The sequence below is a fragment of the Periplaneta americana genome, chromosome 4 (assembly GCF_040183065.1).
Source record: "Periplaneta americana isolate PAMFEO1 chromosome 4, P.americana_PAMFEO1_priV1, whole genome shotgun sequence".
Classification (NCBI taxonomy): domain Eukaryota; kingdom Metazoa; phylum Arthropoda; class Insecta; order Blattodea; family Blattidae; genus Periplaneta; species Periplaneta americana.
The window spans coordinates 182,748,601-182,775,471 of NC_091120.1; the positions used below are offsets into that span (position 1 = coordinate 182,748,601).

Here is a 26,871-nt window from a genome sequence, read left to right on the forward strand (position 1 = left end):
TCATTAATCCTAATATATCTAATATTGTATACTCCTCTCACATCCCCCTTTTCCTCTAACTACTATTCACTAAATCTCAAGTTCAATTTTTCTCTATAAATTATCATATTGAATTATTTGTCCTATTTGTTCTTTGACCTTTTATTCATTTACTGTTCCAACGTTCAAATGTTAGTACTAATTTTATGCTGTCACTTGTTCATTTCTCTTAACCCTTTCTCACTATTTTCACTCATTCCTATTTGCACACACTTCCACTTTCCCACTATTCTGCTTACACCTAATCCATTGTCACTATTCCCACTTCCTATAAATACTTACATTTATTCTACACAACAGCTTATACACTTTCTCTCTCCCCTATACTTCTCGATCTTTTCCAGTTTCACTTTACTTGCACTTTTTGATCACATCCCCAAATTTTTTTTTTTTACACGTATCAAATATCTCTGCTAAATCCTCAACTGTCGCAAGTTCTGACCTTTCATTACTGTTCGTCTCTGCCTTATTTCTGTCTTTGTCTTTCTTTCTATTTATTTCTTCTTCTATTCCTCTTTTATTCCCCCCCCCCCCACGCTTTCACTTTCACACACTAGATTTCCACTTACACTTGCACCCTTATTCTTTACACAATTTCCTCCCCTATCACTTCCTGACTCTTGGTTTCTCTTTTTATCATCCCTCGCCTTTTTTCTGGCGCCCGTGTTGTTTGTTCCGTTATTGTCAGCATTCCTTCTGGAGTGCGCTAACCTTACTGCCATCGTATGGAGATTAGGAATCCGCTTACGCTGCATGATCACGTTACTGTTTTCTTCTCCTTGCTGTGCCATCTTTACACTTCCTCGTACGTCAGTATGTGGGTTCCTGAACTCATTACTATTCACTCCTGTTACCATGTGTTTATCTGCGACAATCACTTGTTCCGTCCTTGAAGTTGGGATGATTTTCTTCTACTCCTTCCCTCCGCTTATGTAGCTAACGTCGACTCTCTGTTGCCTTCTCGTTGCTTCCCTCTGCAGAGTTGAAATATGTCCACTGTCCTCTTTCGTTCTTCTCGTTAGTCCAAATTCTGGATGATCTTCATTCCTCAGGCAAAACTCCAGATCATACCATTTTCCGTTCACTTTCAGTCTATCCTCGTACATTTTAGCAAAGTGACCCTTCGCCCTCGCTGCTTTCATATAAGGTAGTAGCTGTTTTCTTCTATTTCTTACTTCAAATGGCATATCTTTTTCCACTCTCAGTCCTGAACCACAGAGCCGTCCTAGGTTATTCATAATAGCTTCCCTTACTTTTGTATTCCTAAAGCTCAAGAAGATAGGTCTTTTGGACCCGTTCCCTAACCTGTACGTATGGTCGACATGTTCTTCTCTCAACTCGATATTAAAGATCACTTCACATAAATCTCTCACTTTCTCAAAGGTATCCATCTCTTTTTCCCAGCCCCTTTCTTCGACCCCGAAAATTATTAAGTTATTTTTCCTCATCTTGAGATCGTAGTCACTAATCTTCTTCTTTAATTTGTTATTCTCTGCCATCAACTCTTCTATCTTTTCACTGATGTTTTCTAGCTTTAGTCTTAAGTTTTCTAAAGCCTGGTTCTTCATATCTACTTCTACTTGATTCAAGCCTGCATTATTATCCCTTTCCTCTCTACTTAATTCACTTACTTTATCATTTCCTGATGTCTCTTTCTGTAACCACTGTTCCATCTTCTCTTATTGTATTCTTCGCTTCTTCCTCAGGCCAATAGCCTTTATACTGTGTTGGCGAGTTGTGCACATGTGACTGCTCTCTCCGGCGTACAATGCTTTATAGCTTTTTTTTTACTTGGTTATTTACCGACGCTGTACCAACTGCAGGGTTATTTAACTTCGATGGAATTGGTGATAGCGAGATGAGGCCGAGAATTCGCCATAGATTACTTGACATTCATGTTAGAGTTGGGGAAAACCTCAGAAAAAACCCAACCAAGTAATCAGCCCAAGCAGAAATTGAATCCGCACTCAAGCACAATTCCAGATTGGCAGGCAAGTGCCTTAGTCAACTGAGCTAAACTGGTGGTCTAACAGATCTTCCTCTACCAACTCTCTCATATTTCCTGGGATCTCCCGTATTTGACCCTAATTTTGTACAGTCTCCCAGCTACTGTATTTTTCTTCTCCCTTATTTTTGCCTAATATAAAAATCTTTATTCTAAACATTTGATTTTGCCATGAATGATGATTTATATGATGAATTTTGTCGTTCAAAAAATACATTGAAATGTGTAGTCTTCGAAGACGTAGTACGACTTTTCGTCCTGAGCAGTTCGTCCCAGAAATTATTTTGTCACAAATACACTTACTGCTCAAGGTAGGTATCACTCTACTCATGAGTACAACTGAAATAAGTGATGTTATCTTACCTGTAGAATTTAAACCTTCGTGTACATTGATAAGAGGTGCATTAGCAGGAACTTCGTTTGCAAAGATGTGGGCACTACCTCGCCTGAAGAATGGTCGGTCTTGAGGCAGAGCCAGAACTTTGTGCAGTAAACAGCGCTCTTTATCTGCAACAGTTCAGTATATACATATAAACACAAGCACTTATATAAATGCATTTTTGGACAATAGTCTGTTCAAACTTCAGCAACTGTTGTAAGAAATTTTGTAATGAAAACCATGAAGCGAAACAAAAGATACACTAAAACATGTACAGGAAATCTTTAAAAAATATAAAACTAAATATAAGTTCAGGATTGACGTTAAATATTTTAATACAAGGTTCAGCAGAAACAATGACCTATTTTAAAATGTGCGCCATTATCGGTGACAGTTTCCTATAATCTTTTCACTGTAAGAAAAATCCTAATATAAACAACAGCACGTGACTGAAGTGAGGCTTCATTGGCCGCTGTTTGGCGCCATAGATTCTCAGTACGTGTTCCCGCCTACAGTGTAACTGTTGTACATTCTGTTTCATGTTAAACATTTCCCGTTACTCGTCAATTAGGTGTAACCTCACTACTATGCAGTCATTTCCTTAGGAAACATTTACTTTATAATTACACAAATGGCTTTTAAGGAACCCGAAGGTTCATTGCCGCCCTCACATAAGCCCACCATCGGTCCCTATCCTGTGCAAGATTAATCCAGTCCCTATCATCATATCCCACCTCCCTCAAATCCATTTTAATATTATCCCTCCATCTACGTCTCGGCCTCCCCAAAGGTCTTTTTCCCTCCGGTCTCCCAACTAACACTCTATATGCATTTCTGGATTCGCCCATATGTACTACATGCCCTCTGCAAGCAAGTCACCATTCTCATCCTTGATCACATTTACCCTTGGCCGATATCCGTTCTTAAATTCCTTTATGCCCTTATATAAATCTCTAATGTTTTTATTCTTACTATTTGTTTCTACCTCATTCAGTTTTTCCTTCAAGTAATCTCTCTTTTTATTCCTAAGTGTACGACTTGCTTCCCGTCTTTCATTGAAATAATTATCTCTCTTCTCCTCAACTGGATCCTGTAAGAATTTCAATTTTGCCTGTTTCCTTCTTTCTACTACCATGCAACAATCTTCATCAAACCACGGTTTCTTTTTCTTAGTTTCATAATAACCTATGCTCTGCTCAGCTGCAATTTTGATACTATCTCTGATATTTTCCCACATGCTGTTAACATCTAATTCTTTCTCAACTTCGTCGGAACTTTCTAAAGTGGCAAACCTATTCGAAATTTCGACCTGATAATTTTGCTTAGTTTCCTTGTCCTTTAATTTCAAAATATTGAATTTAGTAGTATTAACTTGTTGCTCTACTCGCTTGGCTACTGATAGTCTTTCTCTTAATTCCCCAATTACCAAATAATGGTCAGAATTACAGTCTGCACCCCTGAAAGTTCGAATGTCTACTATACTAGTGTGTCTCCGTTTATCTATCAAGATGTGATCTATTTGGTTGTGTGTCAATCCATCTGGAGAAGTCCAAGTATATTTATGTATATCCTTATGGGGGAATGTTGTACTTTTGACAATTAAATTTTTCGATGTGGCAAAGTTGACTAATCTAACTCCATTGTCACTACTAGTTATGTGTAGGCTCTCTTTTCCAATAGTTGGTCTAAAAATATCCTCCCATCCCACTTTAGCGCTGAAATCCCCCAATAAAATTTTCATGTGATATCTAGGTAACTGATCAAAAGTATGTTCCAATTCCTCATAGAAGCTATCCTTTATATGGTCGTCTTTCTCTTCTGTAGGGGCGTGAGCATTTATAACTATGATGTCGCACCATCTACCCTTAAGTACTAAATATGATAACCTGTCACTGATAAATTCGACCTTTTTTACTGCTGATTTTATTCTTTTATGAATAAAAAATCCTGTTCCTAATTGGTGATTATTGTTGTTTTCTAATGCCAGGCATTTGACAATGAAGTCATTTGACCTCTTGCACTCCAATATTTTTCAAAGATATTATCATGGCCAGCCACTGAAGCACAGATTTTTGAGATGTTCCGAATCCATTTCTTGGTTTGAGTTGCACAATGGACAGTTAGGGGACTGATATATTCCAATTCTATGCAGGTGTTTGGCCTATTGCCAATCTAAATGCAGCTACAGACGATTTTCGTGGTCAATCGGGAATTAACTATGGATTTTGATGCAGAGAGTTCCATTTTTTTCCTTGGGATTGTGTTATTAAATTTTGTTTGTTGAAGTCTAAGTATGTAGATTTAATAAATCTCTTCACAGAGTAATACGTAGATTTAGTAACAGGTCTGTAAGGAGCAGTGCTGCCCTTCTTTGCTAAAGCATCCGCATTCTCATTTCCCAGGATTCCACAATGGGATGGTATCCATTGGAATACAATTCTTTTATTGAGTGATATTAATTGAGAGAGCATTTTAGTTATTTCTGCTGTTTGAGATGAAGGTGTATGTTTAGAGACTATTGATAGAATAGCTGCTTTGGAGTCTGACAATATAACTGCATTCCTAAATTTATTGATGAGGCATAGAAGATTCCTGAGACTTTCCCTTATTGCAATTCCATATCCAAGAGATCTATAAAGTGAGAAGAGACAGCACGTAACACCTGCACGGGCACCTTGTTCTCTGGAGATCAAGGATCCGTCGGTGTATAAATGAAGCCAGTTTTGTGGAGGGTACCTAATATTAATTGTCTCTAAAGACAATTGTTTCAGTATTTCAGTGTTTACTTCTGATTTCAGTATTTATTCTGTTAAATTTAGATTATATTCTATATTTAATAGAGTTAAAGGGTGTGGTTTAATTTGTAAGTTTTCTTTTAAATTGGGGATATTGATTTTCTGTTTTAATTCTTGAACAATGGATATGAAACTTTTTTGAGTTTTCAATCTACAGAGAGGACTGTATGAATGCCAATTGTTTCCTGGTAATCTGATATGGTGATTATTGTTTCTTTCCCCATAATACAACAAGTAATCTCCTATTTGTGACATACCATTCCCATCTAACCTAACCTCTTGTACTCCCACGAAGTCTATTCTATATCTAGCTAGTTCTTTTGCTACTAATGTTACCCCTCCTGTTCTATAAAGACTAGTTACGTTCCAAGTGCCAAATCTCAAAACCTTATTCCTTTGCTGTGGTCGTGCCAGAGAATCAGTCCTATTCCGAGGCTTATTGTAGGGATTCGCAACAAGCTGTTTTTTACGGTGATGGGTTACTGTAATTAAATTATTTATGTCTTATGTCTTCACAATGGACAGTTGAGGATGCAGAAGCCATATTTCAGTACCACGTGCTTATGTAAACAACTACGAGCTCAAGTGACGCCAGCTTGTTACAAGAACAGACTGCCTCGGTATTACTGTTGGTATTCATCCGCGTTCATAGTACATAACAAAATAAGTAGCTTTCTTTTACATAGCGTTTCACATATGAGTAAAGTTAAATGTTTCATCGTATTTAACAACTAGAATTCAATGTTTTATTTTCAAATAACACAAGATTGTGGTTTCCAAATATGAACTATATTTTCCTGCGTCGTGTGAGTGTTTCGACTGGGAGCCAATCACGGGTATGACAGCAATGTGCTTATGTTTACATTAGGATTTTCCTTACAGCGAAAACAGTATAGAGTGCTAATGTTTATTTTATTGCATTGTGCAGTTCAAAGCATTGCTGTCCGCCCGTATAGCATACCCTTGGCAGTCAGAATGGAGCGTTGGTCAAATGAACATTGTGCGTGTGATGTTGAAACCTTTTTCAAGTGTGGGGATAGTGTTGTGACTACATAGCATCTGTTTTGGCGATTCTTTAATATCGGCAGGAATGGACAGGTGACAGGTTTGGAGTCATGTTGAATCTCATGTATGCAGCTTCTGGAGATAATAAACACACCCCCATTTCCTCAACAATCTGATGACGGATGAGATACATTTCCACTTCGCTCGATTTATCAGTCTGTGATTTTTTTCTGTGAGATTTTCTGAAATCCAGAGTCTATGCAAACAGGCCAGCAAACATCCAGGAATTGAAAAAAAAACATTCGTACCCAAATCGAGGCAATAACAGAACAAAACCTACATAAGGTTATGGCGAATGTGCGTGTTCATGCCAAAGATTGCATTGCCAACAATGGTGGTTACCTGATGAACGTAATCTACAAAAAGGTAACTTGTGTAAGGAATGATACCAAGTCTTCTTTGCAACTGCAACATTGTATAGTAATAATACGTAGTTATAATGTCTAATGCTGAAATGTAATATTTAAAATGGGTCACTGTTTCTACCGCACATAATTTTTTCTTGGTATGTTGGGAAGATAAAAAGAATTGTCACTGTATTATATTAATTGTGTATTGTATTGTATTGTATTAATTATGTTTTGTTTATAGCAATGTAGTAATTTTATATCATACTGGTTGAGTGGAAGAGAAGGCCGAATGGTCTTAACTCTGCCAGTTAAAATAAACCATTATTATTATTATTATTATTATTATTATTATTATTATTATTATTATTATTATTATTATTATTATATCCATTTAATAATACAATACTCTTGGTTGACTCTATATTAATAATATAGGAATTAGCTTCAAATAAATACTAACATTAAAATAGAAGAAATAATAAAACAAGTTACACAACTGAATAGATTAGGAAAACAAACTGTGTTTCAGTGTGTGCATCCTATAGGGATATCTTATGCGAAGTTTTACTGCTAGATGGCAGGAGCATTCCATGCGGCGCAATATGTAATAGGGCTATGTTATATCATATGCTACAGTTGATTACGTTTTTCCACTTGTTGGTTTTCTTTGCGTGTCAAAATTATATTTACAGTTATTTTGTATAACCTAGTATGATATAATATAATTCAATATTTTCTTACCTCATAATTTAATTTAATTTACAATAAATAATAACGCAAACCTATATAATAGACTACTGAGTGATTCCCCGAGATGGGTGGAGAAATCTGCAGTATGCAGAATATAGATACGAGTAAATTGAATGTTCATGGACCTAAATGAGAACTTTGAGAACGAAGTGCACGAATAAAAAAATATGAACTATGTCGAAGGTGAATATTGCTCTCTTTCATGATTGGTATTTAAGAACCGTACGCTAAAAACAGGATATGCAGCCACCAATGTGTTTTTTTTTTATAGGGAAGGGACTATCGAGATTGAATTCCTTGTATTTTTTTTTCTGTAGTTGCAGAAAGATCAAATGTAATTTTTAATAGGATGATATATGATCGCAGTAGTATCACGATTAGTCGTGCATTTTGTAGGTTAAGGATATGCAGTTTTGAATACCATGTAGGATGATTTTGAAAATTTGAAGTTAAAACATGGTTTTAATAATTAGGGTACAGCACATTAAAAACATTATTCACGAAATGGATTTCACTAGGGATCGTCCTGGATAATAAACATCCCAGTTTATCGAGAGTTTACTGCAGGCGTAAACTTCAGAGACTCCAACTACTGCATATAATCTAAACTAACATAGCTCGCTGTCGAGGTTGCATATGTTTTTATTAATTTTTCTTTTTTCTCTTCCAAAATGAAACTGTAGTCAACAATTCCTTACTTGAAGTAGTTACTTTTATTTAGCACTAGCACTTTCGAGGCGCAATTTAATTACTTATATTTTTTAAGGTTTAAAGCATATATTCAGAATATTTCGGGACCTGATTGAAGAGAGTAGTAATATGCGTTACAAGAGCGGTATGTTGAAGTTTTCATGTTCGAGGAAAAGTTTGAAAAAGTAAAACGTAGTTGAGCTTTTTTAATTTCCGAGAATTGAAAGAAAACATACCGCTCGTGTATCGTACATTATTTTGTGCGAAGATCGTTTATTACATACCTGAAAGAGGAATTTCTAATTAGTTGCAATGAAATCTCCATCTTGGTTTCTGTTCGATGACGGCAAATTTGGAAAACAAAAATATCTATCTTCAACATTGTTGCTTTAAAATGTGTTCTGTGTTTACTATACTCCAGCAGGCCGTGATATACGTCTGTCTTTTTTTTCCCCCAGTCTATAAATGCGAACTTAAAACAAACGGTAAGGTTATGTAATGATTTATTTTTCATTTTAATATTTTAACAATATTATTTATATAACATATTGCAGTAATAACATCGGCATCTGGAATCTTGTTGATTTTTTCACGGCTTCCTTAATGTTACTTGCATCACGAATACAGTAACTTTAGTGGAGTTGTAGAGTTTACTTAATTTTTGCAAATATTTAAAAACAATAATTAACAGTGCAATTTAGGTGAAATTGCAGTGGTAAGTTTCCAATTTATAATTATTACTATATTGAACGTCTCTAAAAATAAAATGTTAAAAGCCTAAAGCAGTAAAATTGTTATGTGTGTTAGATTGGGAATACTGACTGTGGAATTTTACACTTACTGCAGATTGGTTTTGTGCGGAAACCAAGCAAATATGCACGATCTCGCACAAAAAGCTTTCCCTGGTTTTCAAAAATATAGGAACATAACAAAAATTTGCCATTTTTAGTTGTTTTTAAGAGTATTTAATACACTAATACACTACGTATATCCTCAATGTTCATATACCGAAAAACAAATGCACACGGAAAGCACATTCCTTAAAGTACACGTGCGCTATCTGTTGGTGCTAGTTCAGGATATCCCAATAGGAGGAGATATTAACTAATAAAGCATGAAATGATAGAGACATACAGAGGCAGATCTGTTATCGATCCTATACATGAAGAGGACACGATGAAAGATTGTTGTTGATGATGATGATGATGATGGTTGTCACGAAAGCAATGAATCAAATTTATCTTTTAAGGTTATGAAGTGGCCTCATACATACCAAGCTCGAAGTCTGGTTTCTTCTTCGGATACATAATGGTCACAAAATGACCACATCCTTGTGGAAAGAAATGATATGGCTCAGGTGAAGAAACCACAGGTGACGGACCTTTAGAAATCAGTAACTGTTCCAGGAATGAATTCTCTGCAAGTTTCAAATTACGCCATAAACTGTCCACCAATACTGCATACAGACGAACAACCTGTGAATTCCGATGCACCATCGACAGGGAATCCACTTTAATGAATGTCTTCACACACTTGTAGTTTCCTAATATATAAAAAAAGAAAATTAGTGTTAGTAAGTAAATATCTCTCTTACACCTCGTGTATCAGAACATTCTTCCAGAACATCCATTCTGGAGACATGGTGTCGCCAATTAGATTTGTAATTGTTAATTTTGTTTTCAACAGATTCAAATTTCATTTAATTGAAAGCCAAATTTTACTCACTTTTTACATGTTGTATAACAGGCGCACATTTGTTCGGATATTCTACATTGCAGTCCCGGGTTGATTTTAGCAACATTTCTACTGATAAAACATCCTGCAATTAGCAAAAATATATAACATTAGTACATTGCATTGCATGTTAAACATCAAACACTTTTAATATCAGTCAACAGGTCAATAAGCACCAACTTAAACCAAGAAGAAAATCTGTATGATGAACAATAGGCAACACTTGAAATGGACTGTGAAGCGGTGTTTACGTGTGGAAAAATAGAAAAGACAGGCAGACAAAGTGACAAAACTGCATGGGGAGCAACTTGCAAAGAAAAAAGAAAGGAAAACATATGATGCTGGGAAGTTTTAAGAGGATAGTGCAGGAATTTGCATGCGAGCTATATACTATACTCTATTTAAGCAAACAATAGCTTTTTTTATCACACGTTTACAAACAAGAACAAAATATTACAAGACACGTTCATTATGATTTTATATCATTTATGATTATTGTTAAAAATTAAATGCATCGATTATGTGGGTATTCCCCCTTAAGTAAATCATCTAGGGAGCAGCGGGATACGTTCATAACTTTGTTGCATCCATTATATGCCTAAATACTGTAATTTTTATGGTTTCCCAGTATTATCGCTTTTATTTCCTGTTTCCCCCCCCCCCCAAAACGATGGATCGAGGTTTCACTATATAAGCCTACTAAAACTTTAAACTTGATTTTCTGTAACTTTAAATTTTTCAGAGTTCTGTTCCACTTTTCTATACTGAATATCAGTCAATTGTTCTGAAATTTTTACAATTCTTTTACATCATTGTTGTCTACAGAATCAAGGACGCATTTTCTAAAATGTTCACATATACCGAAATAGCATCATTTCCAATATATAATTTTTTACGTTTTTTCAAAACCGAAATTTAAAATTTTATAATTTATTTACAGAAATGTTTTCAGAACATGGGAGGAGTGATAGTAGGAGGAAGAAGAATAAAGTGCGTAAAATATGCTGATGATATGGCGTTGTTAGCAGAAGAGGGAATGATAATAAAGAATATGCTACTGGAGCTAAATGACAGCTGTGAGCAGTATGGGATGAAGATAAATGCAAACAAGGCGAGGAGCATGGTCACAGGATAAACTAAACTTGCGAATTCTAAATGAGGCAGTAGAGCAAGTGGACAGCTTGATACTTGGGGTGTACTATAAGCAGTAACATGAGCTGCTGCCAGGAAGTCAAAAGGAGGATAGCAATGGCCAAGGAAGTTTTTAAGAGAAAAAGGAGTATCTTCTGAGGACCTCTGAAAAAAGAACTAAGGAAGAGACTAGTGGAGTGCTTTGTATGGAGTGTGGTATTGTATTGGGCAGAAACATTGATATTATGACGAAGTGAAGAGAAGCAACTAGAAGCATTTGAAATGTGGATATGGAGAAGAATGGAACATGTGAAGCGGACAGACAGAATAAGAAATGAACCTGTGTTGGAGAGAGTAAGTGAAGAAAGAATGATACTAAAACTGATGAGGAAGAGGAAAAGGAATTGGTTGGGTCACTGCCTGAGAAGAAACTGCCTACTGAAGGATGCACTGGAAAGAAAGATGAACGAGAGAAGAGTTTGGAGTAGAAGAAGATATCAGACGATAGATGACATTAAGATATATGGATCATATGAGGAAACAAAGAGAAAGGCAGAAAATAGGAAAGATTGGAGAAAGCTGTGTTTTCAGTGAAAGACCTGCCTTGGGCAGAACACTAATCTTTCTCTACAGCATATGTAAAGCGTGATACTGGTGACAGACTACAGTCACTAATCGCAATTATCGACATAATCACGATCGGGTTTGTAGTGTGTCACCGTCCTGATCACGATCAGGAGCTAAATCCTGTTCCCAGAACTAGATAATCGCACTGAGGCACGGCCCAGTGGACGAAAGTAACATTTTAGTAATCTTTGGTTTCGAATCACCTTAATTAATATTATTTAGGAAGTCGTGATAGCTTCTGCTGTGAAATTTTGTTACCCCTTCCACTGTATTATATGAAATAGAAATGAAAATGAATGGCTAGAAAATGAATTTGGCTATTATTAGACGTAGTGGACAAATTTAATGCAGATGTGGGAAAAGTAAAAAGAAATATATTAACAAATGACAGACGAATTATTCATATATATATATATATACATATATATATATATATATATATATATATATATATATATATATATATAGAGAGAGAGAGAGAGAGAGCAATAGAAGGCTCCTGAAAGATGTTTCATTTCAATAAATTATGGATTACAAATTGGAATTGGTTTCTTTTTCAGATTTTCAATTTCAGTCTCCATTACGACGCTATGGTTGAGGTTAGGGTTGATTTAAAAAATATGCTTTTTTACAAAATAATATAAATTTTTGGCATGATGATATAAATTTTATAGGTTATAAAATCTCTTTTCAAAATAATATAAATTGTATCAGTTTATATTGTAAAGCATATAACAATTTTAACAAATAAATTCCCATACCAACGGGGAAAAAAAAAAAAAAAAAAAAAAAAAAAAAAAAAAAAAAAAAAAAAAAGTAATGAACAAGTATCAAAAGAAAGTATGAACTTTAAACTTTAGATGTTGTCCAGGAGGGAAAGAAACATACACGTATGTACATACAGAAAATTGTTTTCTCTATGGTTAATTCAGCTGTTGACCAGACGGGACCAAGCGTGACCTAATGTGTCACCACATTTTCGGTAATTGCGATCAGGGCTAATCGCAATAATGCTAATCGCGATTAGCGACTGAAGTCTGTCACCAGTATAACAATCTTGATGATCTCTAAGGAACCAAATGATCTATGCTTCTTGCCATATGCTTGTAGAGTCGGGGTGAATAACAGCAAGTTAAGAGTGCTGCCATTGCACCAAATAATAATAATAATAATAATAATAATAATAATAATAATAATAATAATAATAAAAACTTAGCTGATCTCTTTACAGAATATGTAAAGATTAATAACAAATCTTTACAGGATGCTCATAAAAAGACTAATTATTTATTTACTGGGTAAACTATGTATAACACACAATGCAAAAAAAAAATTACTGTAATATGTTTTTTTATACTTTATTTACTACCAGTAACAGGTCTATGCAGTGACTCATACCGACTACTTGATGGAAGTAGGAAGAAGGTAAGTGCATTAACAAAGAAGTCAGCAGACTACAACTTTTGTTTCAAAATTAGGCAACATTTGAGCATTATTTAATTTGACTTTGTTACTCTTTGTTTTACAGGAGTAACTTCCTTACAAAATAATCTCGACAAAAGTGAATTTTCTCTTTTTTTGGACTAACCAGGAATAGTAATCTGTCCGTACCATCCACGACACTTTACTTGTTGAACTGTACACCAAGCTGAACTTGGACAAATAAAAATCCCAAAAGAAGTGGAAGTACAAAGAGAATTATAGAACTTACAATGTCTTTTAAAGAGCACTTCTTCTTGCCTTTCACTTTGCCACATCCTTCAGAAAGGCTCTGATTGCAATCAGCATCACCACTGACACTGCATAGCTCTCCAACAGTTGGATCACCAGACAATCCACTTAAACCATTTTCTGCTTCACTGCTCATCAGGTATACACTTGACTTGGGAAAATGGAAGCACACCATTCCAGCTGCAAGCTAGCAAAAACACCAGTAATTCAATCTCAGCTACCTTAACTAACTGTTGAGAATAGTATATTATTTACATTCAAACATAACATAACCTCTTAACTTATCACAAAATTCCAAATACAGGGTGAGTTAAACCTAAGGGCTTGGAATACCTGCCGTTTCATGGCACTACAATCTGGTAAGTGATCTTTCACATAACTAAAGAATTATTTATTTAAGAAAATGGAGAGATTCTATCCTGAATTTCGGAGCAGTTGCTCAAAATATTGCTCCATTACATTCTGTATACCCAATACACAGCAATCTCGCAGCTCAGTAAGAATGCCAGTAACTTGGTTTGCTTTAAGTTCAGCCCAGCAGACAATGCATGGGTTTTCCTTATCATTTGTTGCACTAAGGTCCACTACAGTGATCAATATCTTCATTAGTATTGGAATTATTAAAATAAATTCTGGATTCGGTAGCAAGTGCGATACACTGTATTAGGTAATATTATTAGTGTGTTTATAAAACAGGCCCCAGTATTTCGTAGTAAATCTTACCTGGAGATGTCTGCCACACACAGTACATGGGCTATTCCATATGAAATCGATCAGTAAAAAACCTTGCATTTTTTTATACCAGGCATGTCAAAACCCTGCACATTGTGCAATCGCGCACATTGTGCAGCGGTCTGTGTGCACTGTTCGTTTCCTATTCCCCTACCTGGAGGGAGTGAATCGGCGTGGACGGGAGCGCGACAGGGCTGTACAGTTCGGTATCTGCAGTTTCAGATAAGTTATCGTTCCAGGAACACAGTATGTCCTGCAACCCAGAAAAACGAAAATCCTCCAGTCGATTCAATCCCGATTGGCGCTATATGTTTCTTAGTGCAGAATATCGTGGAGATGCACAGTGTTTAGTCTGCAAGAAACAAATGGTATTATGAAATGCACCATGAAGTGGATTATAAAAGTTACCAAAGCGAAGAGAGGATAAAATTGATTTCTCACCTTTCAGAAGACGTAAGTACAATTTAGAGGACCTAAATATTTTCTATAATTTTCTACACTTTATTTATACTTTTAGGCATTAACTAAATAAACGTTAATAATTGTTAATTAGTCTATATTAATTGCTTTCAGAATGCTACTAACACTGTTGACTCGCAACCTAATCATCATGAAAGCTGCTTACGTGTTAGTTATGAAATATCTTTGAAAATCGCAAAGAAATGTCGTCCGTTTACAGAAGGGGAATTCATTAAAGATTGTATTACCGATGCAGTGCATATAATGTCCCCTAAGAAAGTTAAGAAATACAGCTCGATACCTTTGTCGAGAATAAACGAACTTGCCGAAGACTCACAACGTCAATTGAGAAGCCTATGTAATAATTTCGTTTCTTTTTCGCTGGCTACTGATGAGAGCACTGACGTATGTGATACGGCTCAGCTTGTTGTATTTATTAGAGGAGTGGATGAAAACTTAGAAATTACGGAGGAATTTTTAGACTTAATTCCTCTGAAAAATACAACAACAGGTGAAGATATTTTCAACGGAATCGTAAAATCCATTGAACGTGTAGGGCTGTCTTGGGATAAATTGACGTCCGTCACAACTGATGGTGCCCCTTCTATGACTGGAGGGAAGCAAGGTTTCGTAGGATTATTAAAACGGCATCTTGAATTAAATAATTTCAAACGTAACATAATAGCTATTCATTGTGTTATTCATCAAGAAGCCTTATGTGCTAAACGTGCAAATATTAAACATGTGATGGATGTAGTACTGAAGTGTGTAAATTTCATAAGGTCACATGCTCTAAATCACAGACAATTCAAGGACTTTTTGGAATCAATTGAATGTGACTACACGGATGTTCCATATCATTGTGAAGTTCGGTGGCTAAGTCGCGCAAAAACTCTCGAAAGATTTTTCAATTTGAGAGAGTACATTTCGGAATTTATGCTTAGGAGGGGCAAAAATATTCCTGAATTAGACGATCCTACATGGGTTCAGGACTTGGCTTTCTTGGTGGACCTCACGAAACATTTGAATGATTTAAACTTAAAACTACAAGGGAAAGATAAACTGATTTGTGATATTAATGATGCAGTGAAAGCATTTAAACTTATGATTTCCTTATGGAAAACACAAATAGAGGATCACAATTTTACCCATTTTCCCTATCTTCGGTCGCTGAATGCAAGAGTGGACGTCCAGAAATACATAACCACTTTCAGCAGTGTGAAAGATGAATTTGACAATAGATTTCATGACTTGGAGGCACTGCAATTGAAGTTGGAACTCTTCACTATGCCATGCTCTGCAAAGCCTTTGGACGTTCCTTCCAGTTTGCAACTTGAACTAATCGACTTACAATGTAATTCAGAACTTAAAAAAATCTACATTAATAAAGATATCACTGGATTTTACAAGGCACTTGAACGAAGACGCTACCCACAATTTCATAAATTTGCAGCAGAAATGATTTCTATATTTTCCAGCACTTACACTTGCGAACAGTTTTTTTCCCTGATGAAGCAAAATAAATCTGGAGAGAGAGCCCGACTTTCAGACGAAAATCTCCGCTCTGTAGTGAGACTTTCTACAGCTAATAAAATAGTGCCAGATATAGAAAGAATAGTATCTGCAAAAGTGAACATTGTGCCTGATAATGAAGCATCGTCATCCAAGTCGGACCAGTAAATACTGTGTTCACAATACGTAATTTGTGTTTCATTGTATCTTCAGATTTAAGTAGTAAAAATTCTTAAAAGATCAATTTGAAACATTTTTCTAAGAGAGATGTTAATTTTAGTTCACTTAATAATTCAAATGTTGTGTTTTTTAATCTTTATTAAAGGAATATGTAATTGTATGACATATCATTCCAAGGCTAATTGTTTTTAGGGTAACATTTTTTCAATGTTTAGCTTACTAGATTATATTATAGACTATTTTAGAACACTTTGAGAGCAGTCTGTTTTTTCAGACGTGAATTTTTATTTTTTGTTATTATTATTTGTATTATTATTATTATTATTATTATTATTATTATTATTATTAACAAAAACTTTTGTCATTTCGTACTCACGAAAAACTACTTCCATAAAATTTAACTATTCTCTTAACAACGTCTGTATTATTAGGAAAAATTCTATTAAAGATCTTGGTGTATTACTCGATTCTAAATTATACTTTCACAATCATGTTCAATATATTTATAATCATTCAATAAGAATGCTTGGTTTAATAAGATCTATAACTTATTCTTTTTCTACTCCAGAGTCACTATTAATTCTATGCTTTACTTTGGTTCGATCTAAACTTGAATATGCATCTGTAGCCTGGAATTCCATTACTTCAACTGATTCGGTTAAATTGGAAAATATTCAAAGAAAATTTATTTCCTTATGTGCTTTTCGATTTATACCCAATTCCTCTGACTTTAACTATGAGATTACCTGTAAATATTTTAACTGTTGTAGCCTATATTCTAGACGTCAAAATCTTGATTATCAATTTTTTTGCAAAGTTATCAAGGGTGATATTGATTGTGAGTCTATCATTAACAATATCAGCCTTCGTATTCCTACAAAAGGTTTAAGATTTCAAAAAAAAATTTATAACAGAAATTCAAAATCACTTTCTCCAGTCTGTAGATGCATAAAATATGCCAATTTGCATGGGCACAATTTAGATCCTTTTAAGGTATAGTTTCGTTTTGATTATTAGTATTTACTGTTCTTGTTCTCAATTTTATTTATGTTTGTTTTTGTTTATTTAAGATATTTATTTTGTTTTTGCACCTTTGTATCTTCTGTTTGTATTTTGTGCTGAACTATAATTGGCCTCTGGCTATTGTTCAGCACACAAATATTAATAATAAATAAATAAATTATTATAACTACATTATGATTCATAGGCCTATGCCGGTTTCCCTTCAATTTATAAATGTTCCTGCATTTTCTTTCCTTATTATTATTAGTATTATTATTATCATTATTATTATTATTATTATTATTATTATTATTATTATTAACCATTTTTTTTAACTTATGTAGCTAAGTTTTATAAAATTATAAAATCACCTCTTATTCTGATAGGTGGATGAATTATTTGCCGCTCAAATACTACCATTTACTCAATGCGTACTATTGTATTACACTCGCTCAAAAAACTGTACACGCGCAATTCAAAAGCGATCAGAATTTGAAAATAATTAATTTTCTTAGAAAATCACAATCCACATTAGGTACAATGTAGAACTTTACACTTGTTTTGGGTATGGTGAATGATTGGCCTGTGAATGTGAACGCGTTACGAAAAATAAAGTGAGTCCGCAGACATAACGAAGACGAGAAATCAGGAATCATAGAAAATGATTATTAATATTTCCTCAATCAAATATAGCTAATAATTATTTTAAAACGGTAGGATTTCATCAGCCCATGTCAAGCTAATAATGTTGTGACAGTTTAGATTAGGTTAGTAAAGTTTTCAGAATATATTCGACAACGCTTATTTCTTAATCAGTAGGCCTATTGTCAAGGGAAGACAAAACGTGAGTTTCTTCTCACACTGCCGTCAAAGGTTAAACGACTTACGACTTCCATTTGATAAGCTGTTAAGTTATGAAACTACTGAGCGAGGAATACCTGTGAGGCTCTTGAGGTTGTAAGGGAGCAAGAAAGAAACTATTTGCAAAGACGGAAACATTTTCTGGAAAAATATAATGGCAAATTTTCCATGTTACGTCACTGTATCATGTTGATATACTTCCAGTAATTTATCTTTAATTTTTAATCCAACACCAGAAGCGCAGAATAGATTCTTGTACACCCCTCCAGCTAAGAACTGATAAGAGCAGCGTGTGAATGACGCAATCTGCACAGACAGACGATCCCGTGCACATATACTGCACATTCAGTGCCTCGTTTTTGACATGCCTGTTTTATACTCTAATTTTTTCCCTACTTATACAAGGTGCTGAGGGGAGTGCATTTGCAAAAATATACTATCGAAAGTCAAACGGTTTTCGTATTATTGAGTGACAAATTTAGTGTAGTTTATAAAAACAAGCCTCTTTCAGCGCTCAGAACTCTGGAACCATTTATGCAGAACATTGAACGAGAGCTCATTTTGAAGCTGACATTTGGTAGGTTATGATAAGAAGTAATCATTTTTATTGTACACAGAGAGACAGATAATCTGATTTTACTTGCTTTTAGGCTTTTTGGCCATTTGTAAAAATGTAAAAAAATATTGACAAAAAATCTTGCACTATTAAGAGGGATTCGGCATTGTTTGCTGAGTGGTACGGCAATAAGTTTCGAGGGTATTAAATAGATTATTTTCACACGTCTAGACTTGAATGGCGCAGTACCGCACGCACTGGCTGAGAGCTGAAGATAAGCGAGCACTGGGTGTCATTTTACTCCTGTGTTTATGAAAACCTGTGATAAAGCCAGCACAGCCATGACTGCTAGACGACACATCACGTGTTTGTCTCCTGGCCTTGCTTGTCTTCGGCTAGCTCCCGTCTCAGTCAGCTGGTTAGTTCACGTGCGTACTATTTATTTTCTTTATTTGATATTTTCAATACTTTCTTATCAACATACCGCCAGTAAAAAATATGTGTTTATTTGTACTTTCAATGAGGAATCTAACTATATATTTTTAAAATATTTTTTCCTAGCCAAAGGCGTCTTAATGAGGAAAAATCTAAATTTCTCCATTTCCATAAAAAGTAAGAAAATCTGTTTATATGTCAATATAAACTTTAATTTCTCAGCATCAAAATAAACCATGATTTTGATCATTGGGTGAAAGGGTTTCGGAGCTACAACAGTTTAAAGTTGCTAATTTTATGAAAATACGATAAATTAAAATATTTTAAATTTAAACACTATGAAGTTCTGATGCCTCAAACTTTGCACAAAGCATTGTATCACAGTTCTCTACGTAAAAAAAGAGTTTCATTGTATTTAGAAATTGTAAGGTCAATTTTCTCTATATCTCGGTCGATTTGAGATGGAATAGCTCATATGGTATTGCGCAATTGGCTTACAGTAGATTTATGGACACCTCTGATATCTTCCATAGTTTTCAGTGTAGATACCTACTACCAGTGGAAAAAAAAGTACACCACTGAATTCACCGGATAGTGTAGGCTATTAATGTTTTTTAAGTCTTAAGATGACGCCATACTTAATTATTAATACTTATGTTAGTTAGATGTATGAACTTTAAAAAAATTTGAAAAGGAATTTCCGAGTAAATTTGTTGGGACCAGGTCGACTTATAGAAAAATAATTTACTGGGCCACGGTCTCTCAAGAACCACTTTTTATAGCAATACAACCTTCACGAAAACATCGAGACCATTGGGAAATGGTGTTATGGTCTAATGTAGTCACCATACATTTCTTGAAGCAATTATAAAATATCCATCAGCATAAGTTTTCATTTTTTTAAGGCTCTTTGGTCTAACACAGTGACTTTTTTTTTAGTTGGTTATTTAACGACGCTCTATCAACTACGAGGTTAGACACAGTGACGTTACCTGACTGATTTTCGTCTCCTATTTCTATCGCTTAGACCAGCGTTTCTCAAACTTCTTTGAAGTGGGGACCACTTTTTTAAGTCAGAACAGTTCCGCAGACCACCTTACTCTTGTTCCCTTCGAAAGCAAATTTATTATTTTTGTAGCATATTTTAATACCAGTATACCTAAATTTTGAAATAAAATTAATTAATTAAAATTAATTTATTTCAATTCATTTTATATTAGTATTAACTAATTAAGTTAAAGTTAATAGGAGAAAATTCATTTTCGTTTTTTTAATAATTCAAGACTGTTGGAGTTTGGATAATCTTTAATTTATTAATTAACAAAATAAATAAATCTTGGTACTCACATTAATAATTCTACAGGTTTACTTTTTACACTTGCGTGTTTCGCCTCTAAGTGCCGTTTCAATTTCACGGGTTTCATACTCTCATCTGAAAGCACTTCGTAACAAACGCACCGAGGTTTTGGTTCACTCTCATTGCCTCATTGATATTAATATCTTCACACGCAGCTTCTCAACTATTAGCACTGCCTAAATGAAATGTATCACGTTCCTTTCTTTTCAAAGATCCAGATCGTAGCCAGTTTTCCATTATGTATAATGGACACTATTTAACAGAGACATAGACAACTACTAGCGTGTACCACATAAGAAGGATTTCAAACAAGTAACTGCTAACAGGCAAGCGACGAATCAACAATGCACAGATTTTGTTATAAGTTACTTGTGATTGGCTACAAAAAATATAGTTAGAAAAGTATTGTAATTTAAATTTACGGATCTGATTCGCCTGGATTTTAAAATAGGCGAAGTCTAAAATTTTTTATATCATCATCTGGAAAAGCAGAAATAAAAATAATTAATGCAGAAACATGCCCGATTTTCAACAAGTAAATATGCAATTTGGCACATTCTATTATTGGTGTACGACGTACAGTACGTGACCATTTCAGTGTGCAGACTGGGTGTCGGCAAAACTATTAAGAAAATCATAAATACATGAAAAGGTTCGGTACTTTGATCCTCTGTTATGAATTCGGGTGGTCCCTGGCTGGGTTACAGGCGCGGGATATGTAGGGAAAAGATGGCAAGAAACACCAAGTGCTTTAAATCCCTCTTTTGTTGCTGAGAGTAGAGTGGGAATTCAGTAGACGAGTAGGGTAATAAATTTCATAAAACGTCAGTAAAAAAAAAAGTGAAAGGCGATTGCCATGTGTAATTTCCAAACTCTGAGATTTTCAGCTATAGTGTGATACGCAATTCGTTTGAATTTTATTTTTTCTTCTGTCTTTTTTGAAGGACAACATGGGTAGACCTCGAGAACCAGAGGTGGTCCGCGGACCATAGATTGAGAAACGCTGGCTTAGACCTATACACAAAAATATTTTGTGCGAGATAGTGCGTATTTGCTTGCTTTCCGCACAAAACCAATCCACGGAAAGTCTAAAATTCCACATTCAGTATTCCCAACCTAACACACAAAACAATTTCCCTCTTCTTACCGCTTAAGTGACATATTGATTTTACTGCTTTAGGCTTTTAACATATTATTTTTAGAGACGTTCAATATAGTAATAATTATAAATTGGAAACTTACCACTGCAATTTCACCTAAATTGCACTGTTAATTATTGTTTTTAAATATTTGCAAAAATTAAGTAAACTCTACAACTCCACTAAAGTTACTGCATTCGTGATGCAAGTAACATTACGGAAGCCGTGAAAAAATCAACAAGATTCCAGACTCATCATAGACTGGGGAAAAAAAAAGACAGACGTATATCATGGCCTGCTGGAGTATAGTAAACACAGAAAACATTTTAAAGCAACAATGTTGAAGATAGATATTTTTGTTTTGCAAATTTTCCGTCATTGAACAGAAACCAAGATGGAGATTTCATTGCAACTAATTAGAAATTCCTCTTTCAGGTATGTAATAAACGATCTTTGCACAAAATAATGTACAATATACGAGCAGTATGTTTTCTTTCAATTCTCGGAAATTAAAAAAGCTCAACTACGTTTTACTTTTTCAAACTTTTCCTCGAACATGAAAACTTCAACATCCGCTCTTGTAACGCATATTACTATTTAAGCAATTTAGTTCAATCTGCACAGAATCGTCTCACTATTAACAAAATTAATTAACAACCACACATTTCCATGGAGATATGGTGCATGTGCAATGGGCAATGCTTCTGGAATCACCCTCATATGTATTGTAAGAACTCTGTCTTTGTAGAACTGTCACCATGAGAATACTTTTCCATTACATCCGAGAGTGTTATACATTAGAATAATTTTAATCCCACATCACACCTACCTTCTTCCGCAGCAGAAGCATTGCCTCACTGAGAGCATCTGTCTGCAGTTCGCATGTGAGAGGAATTTTTGTTTGGAGTCGTACATAGATGAATTGTGACCACAGATCTGATTCATTCACCACTTCGTATGATGTATCCTTCAGGTTCTCATGTACACAGAACTGAGTTTTCAGCCCGGCTGGGTTTCCCAGTTCATATCGTAACAGAAGGGGGTTGTCTGTAATTTGTACATCCTGAAACACAACGAAAAATTAATTTAAATACTGTCATATTTTCAAATGTATAGAAAGGAATACAAATACATCTTGATTACACAACTTTTAACACTGTATCACTTCGGAATATGTATGGTAAGACTTTCCTGTGTTAAATTTCAACGTACCTCATTTACATGTTTCGACCTATTTATGGGTCATCTTCAGAACTGGTCATTGTTGGTCTCGGCACCACTTGTTCTATTTCCTGTGAGGGTGTGTTCCTGTGGTATAGTGTGGAGTCAAAGAGTGTGTGTGTTTTGAAGTTGAGTTGTGTGTTGAGAATTTCGTTGGGGTGTGTTTTTGTGTGTCTGTATATTTCATATTGTTCTAGTGTGTTGAGTTTCTGGCTTTTTGGTTGGATGTGTAGTATTTCCATGTCTGTGTTGATGTCTATGTAGGTGTGGTTAGCATTTGTGATGTGTTTTGCATATGTGGAGATGTTTTGTAATTTTGTTATGGCTGTGATGTGTTCTTTGTAACGTGTTTGAAACGATCTGCCTGTCTGTCCTATGTAGAAGTTGTTGCAGGTGTTGCATTTGAGTTTGTATACGCCTGTGTGGTTGTATTTGTTTGTTTTGTTTGTGTGTTGAGATGTTTTTTGTAGTGTTATTTGTAATTTAATTTCTTGAATGAGGTTGCAATTTTGTGTGTTTTTTGTTTTCGTATGTTAGTGTGATGTGCTAACCACACCCACAGAGACATCAACACAGACATGGAAATACTACACATCCAACCAAAAAGCCAGAAACTAAACACACTAGAACAATATGAAATATACACACACAAACACACCCCAATGAAATTCTCAACACACAACTCAACTTCAAAACACACACACTCTTTGACTCTACACTATACCACAGGAAACAGAACAAGTGGCGCCAAAACCAACAACGACCAGTTCTGAAGATGACCCATAAATAGGTCGAAACATGTAAACAAGGTACGTTGGAATTTAATACAGGAAACTCTTACCATACATATTCCGAAGGAATACAAATGTTTATGCAATGAGATTCATTTATCAATTTGCAGTAAAACATCAATTTTTGTTATCAGATTAACCATTTGGATACTAATTTTCTACTCAGATTGTGAGAGTACATTTGTGACTTCACTGAAAGTCTAGCATTGAAATATAATAGGACCAAGATTAACAGTCACCCTATTAACTGACTAGCAGGTTATCCGACTGCCTTCCTGCCACTTTTTTTTTTCTGCTGCAGAAGAATACGAAGTACTGTATGTATTTTTTCCTACAGAGCGTCATTACAAGCCTTCACTGTTACACAGTATGTAGTAGGAAGCAGCAGCAGAAACACTTACTTGTGGGAGGGGGGTTCTCCCCCCCCCCCAACTTGTAAAATACTCACTATCTGTTTTTTCAAAGAAATGACCCCAAAGATTTCCAGGCAACTGCAAACCCATGCATCCAGTATTGTCCTACTATTCGAGTGGCCATACTGTATAATTTCTATGCAAAATGTGAAAAGAAAATGTATTGTGCCAAGCTCAGAAAAAACAATTGAGCAGTTTAGGAAAGGAGAAACTGTCTTTCATCTCGCATCAGAACACGAGACTGACATTACAACTGTGTGTAATTAAATAAATAAAAAAAAAAGATAAAGTGCTAAAAGTGCTATGTGTTACTGTTCTTCCTAACATAATATTGTAATGTTGTTGTTGTTTTCTAATGCCAGGCGTTTGACAATAAAGTCATTTGACCTCTTGCACTCCAATATTTTTCAAAGATATTATCATGACCAGCCACTGAAGCACAGATTTTGAGGTGTTCCGAATCCATTTCTTGGTTTGAGTTGCACAATGGACAGTTAGGGGACTGATATATTCCAATTTTATGCAGGTGTTTGGCCAAACAATTATGGACTGTTGCCAATCTAAATGCAGCTACAGACGATTTTTGTGGTAAATCGGGAATTAACTGTGAATGATGATGCAGAGAGTTCCATTTTTTCCCTTGAGATTGTGTTATCAAATTTTGTTTGTTGAAGTCTAAGTATGTAGATTTAATCAATCTTTTCACAGAGTAATACGTAGATTTAGTAACAGGTCTGTAAGTAGCAGTGCTGCCCTTCTTTGCTAAAGCATCCACATTCTCGTTTCCTAGGATTCCACAATGGGACGGTATCCATTGGAATACAATTCTTTTATTGAGTGATATTAATTGAGAGAGCATTTTAGTTATTTCTGCTGTTTGAGATGAAGGTGTGTGTTTGTAATGTTGTTGTTGTTTTCTAATGCCAGGCGTTTGACAATAAAGTCATTTGACCTCTTGCACTCCATTATTTTTCAAAGATATTTTCATGGCCAGCCACTGAAGCACAGATTTTGAGGTGTTCCGAATCCATTTTTTGGTTTGAGTTGCACAATGGGCAGTTAGGGGACTGATATATTCCTATTCTATGCAGGTGTTTGGCCAAACAATCATGGCCTGTTGCCAATCTAAATGCAGCTACAGACGATTTCTGTGGTAAATCGGGAATTAACTGTGAATGATGATGCAGAGAGTTCCATTTTTTCCCTTGAGATTGTGTTATCAAATTTTGTTTGTTGAAGTCTAAGTATGTAGATTTAATCAATCTTTTCACAGAGTAATACGTAGATTTAGTAACAGGTCTGTAAGTAGCAATGCTGCCCTTCTTTGCTAAAGCATCCACATTCTCGTTTCCTAGGATTTCACAATGGGACGGTATCCATTGGAATACAATTCTTTTATTGAGTGATATTAATTGAGAGAGCATTTTAGTTATTTCTGCTGTTTGAGATGAAGGTGTGTGTTTGTAATGTTGTTGTTTTCTAATGCCAGGCGTTTGACAATAAAGTCATTTGACCTCTTGCACTCCATTATTTTTCAAAGATATTATTATGACCAGCCACTGAAGCACAGATTTTGAGGTGTTCCGAATCCATTTTTTGGTTTGAGTTGCACAATGGGCAGTTAGGGGACTGATATATTCCTATTCTATGCAGGTGTTTGGCCAAACAATCATGGCCTGTTGCCAATCTAAATGCAGCTACAGACGATTTTCGTGGTAAATCGGGAATTAACTGTGGATTTTGATGCAGAGAGTTCCATTTTTTCCCTTGGGATTGAGTTATCAAATTTTGTTTGTTGAAGTCTAAGTATGTAGATTTAATAAATCTCTTCACAGAGTAATACGTAGATTTAGTAACAGATCTGTAAATAGCAGTGCTGCCCTTCTTTGCTAAAAAAGCATCCGCATTCTCGTTTCCCAGGATTCCACAATGGGATGTTATCCATTGGAATACAATTCTTTTATTGAGTGATATTAATTGAGAGAGCATTTTAGTTATTTCTGCTGTTTGAGATGAAGGTGTGTGTTTAGAGACAATTGATAGAATAGCTGCTTTGGAGTCTGTTTGTAATGTAGTGTGTAGTTTAAAGATGCCAGGAGCTGCAAATTACGAAATTGTAAGTGTCTATGCATTTAGTTTCTGAAAATCATTTTTATTCATTCATTCATTCACAGTGTTCTGCCCAAGGGCAGGTCTTTCACTGCAAACACAGCTTTCTCCAATATTTTCTATTTTCTGCCTTCCTCTTTGTCTCCGCATATGTTCCATATATCTTGATGTCGTCTATCATCTGATATCTTCTTCTGCCTCGAACTCTTCTTCCATTCACCATTCCTTCCAGTGCATCCTTCAAGAGACAGTTTCTTGTCGGCCAGCTCTTTTGTAAGATTTCCAATTTTCCCAGACACAGAAAGTGCTTTTCGTTTAACACTCATTGCAATCACACTCACAGACACTTCAATACACTAAAGGACAATAAATTGACCAGCAAAAATTTCCAGAGTTTTATTACGACTGAGTGAGGAATGTTGTTCGAAAGAGAGGGTTAGCAAGAGGGTAGTGTATTGTAACTGTAGCCACCGGTGTAGCTCACAGTTAGGGTGCTTGCCTGCCAATCCGGAGTTGCGCTCAGGCGTGGGTTCGATTACCTGGTTGGGTTTTTTCTGAGATTTCCCCCAACCGTAAGGCAAATGTCACGTAATCTATGGCGAATCCTCGGCCTCATCTCACCAAATATCATCTCGCTGTCACCAATTCCATCGACGCTAAATGATCTCGTAGTTGATACAGCGTCGTTAAATAACCAAGTTAAAAAAATTGTAATTGTATGTAGGCTTTAAAAGTACAATGAAAACAGTACTCTTAATCAGAAACAACTCTTTGATTCATTAGGAATGCCGTTATCAACATTAAGGAC

The 26,871-nt window shown here is 35.2% G+C and overlaps 1 protein-coding gene across 2 annotated transcripts in view; it reads right to left on the bottom strand.

Moving 5' to 3' along the window:
- Positions 1–26,871, bottom strand: part of Ufsp2 (UFM1 specific peptidase 2) — a 49,806-nt gene that overhangs the window by 14,873 nt on the left and 8,062 nt on the right. For both annotated transcript variants that reach the window (XM_069824480.1, XM_069824481.1), the window contains exons 3-7: positions 22,359–22,592; positions 13,277–13,483; positions 9,799–9,892; positions 9,347–9,616; positions 2,408–2,551 (exon numbers count right to left, since the gene is read on the bottom strand). In XM_069824480.1, coding sequence (XP_069680581.1) covers positions 2,408–2,551; positions 9,347–9,616; positions 9,799–9,892; positions 13,277–13,483; positions 22,359–22,592 — 949 coding nt within the window. The remainder of the gene's footprint in view (positions 1–2,407; positions 2,552–9,346; positions 9,617–9,798; positions 9,893–13,276; positions 13,484–22,358; positions 22,593–26,871) is intronic.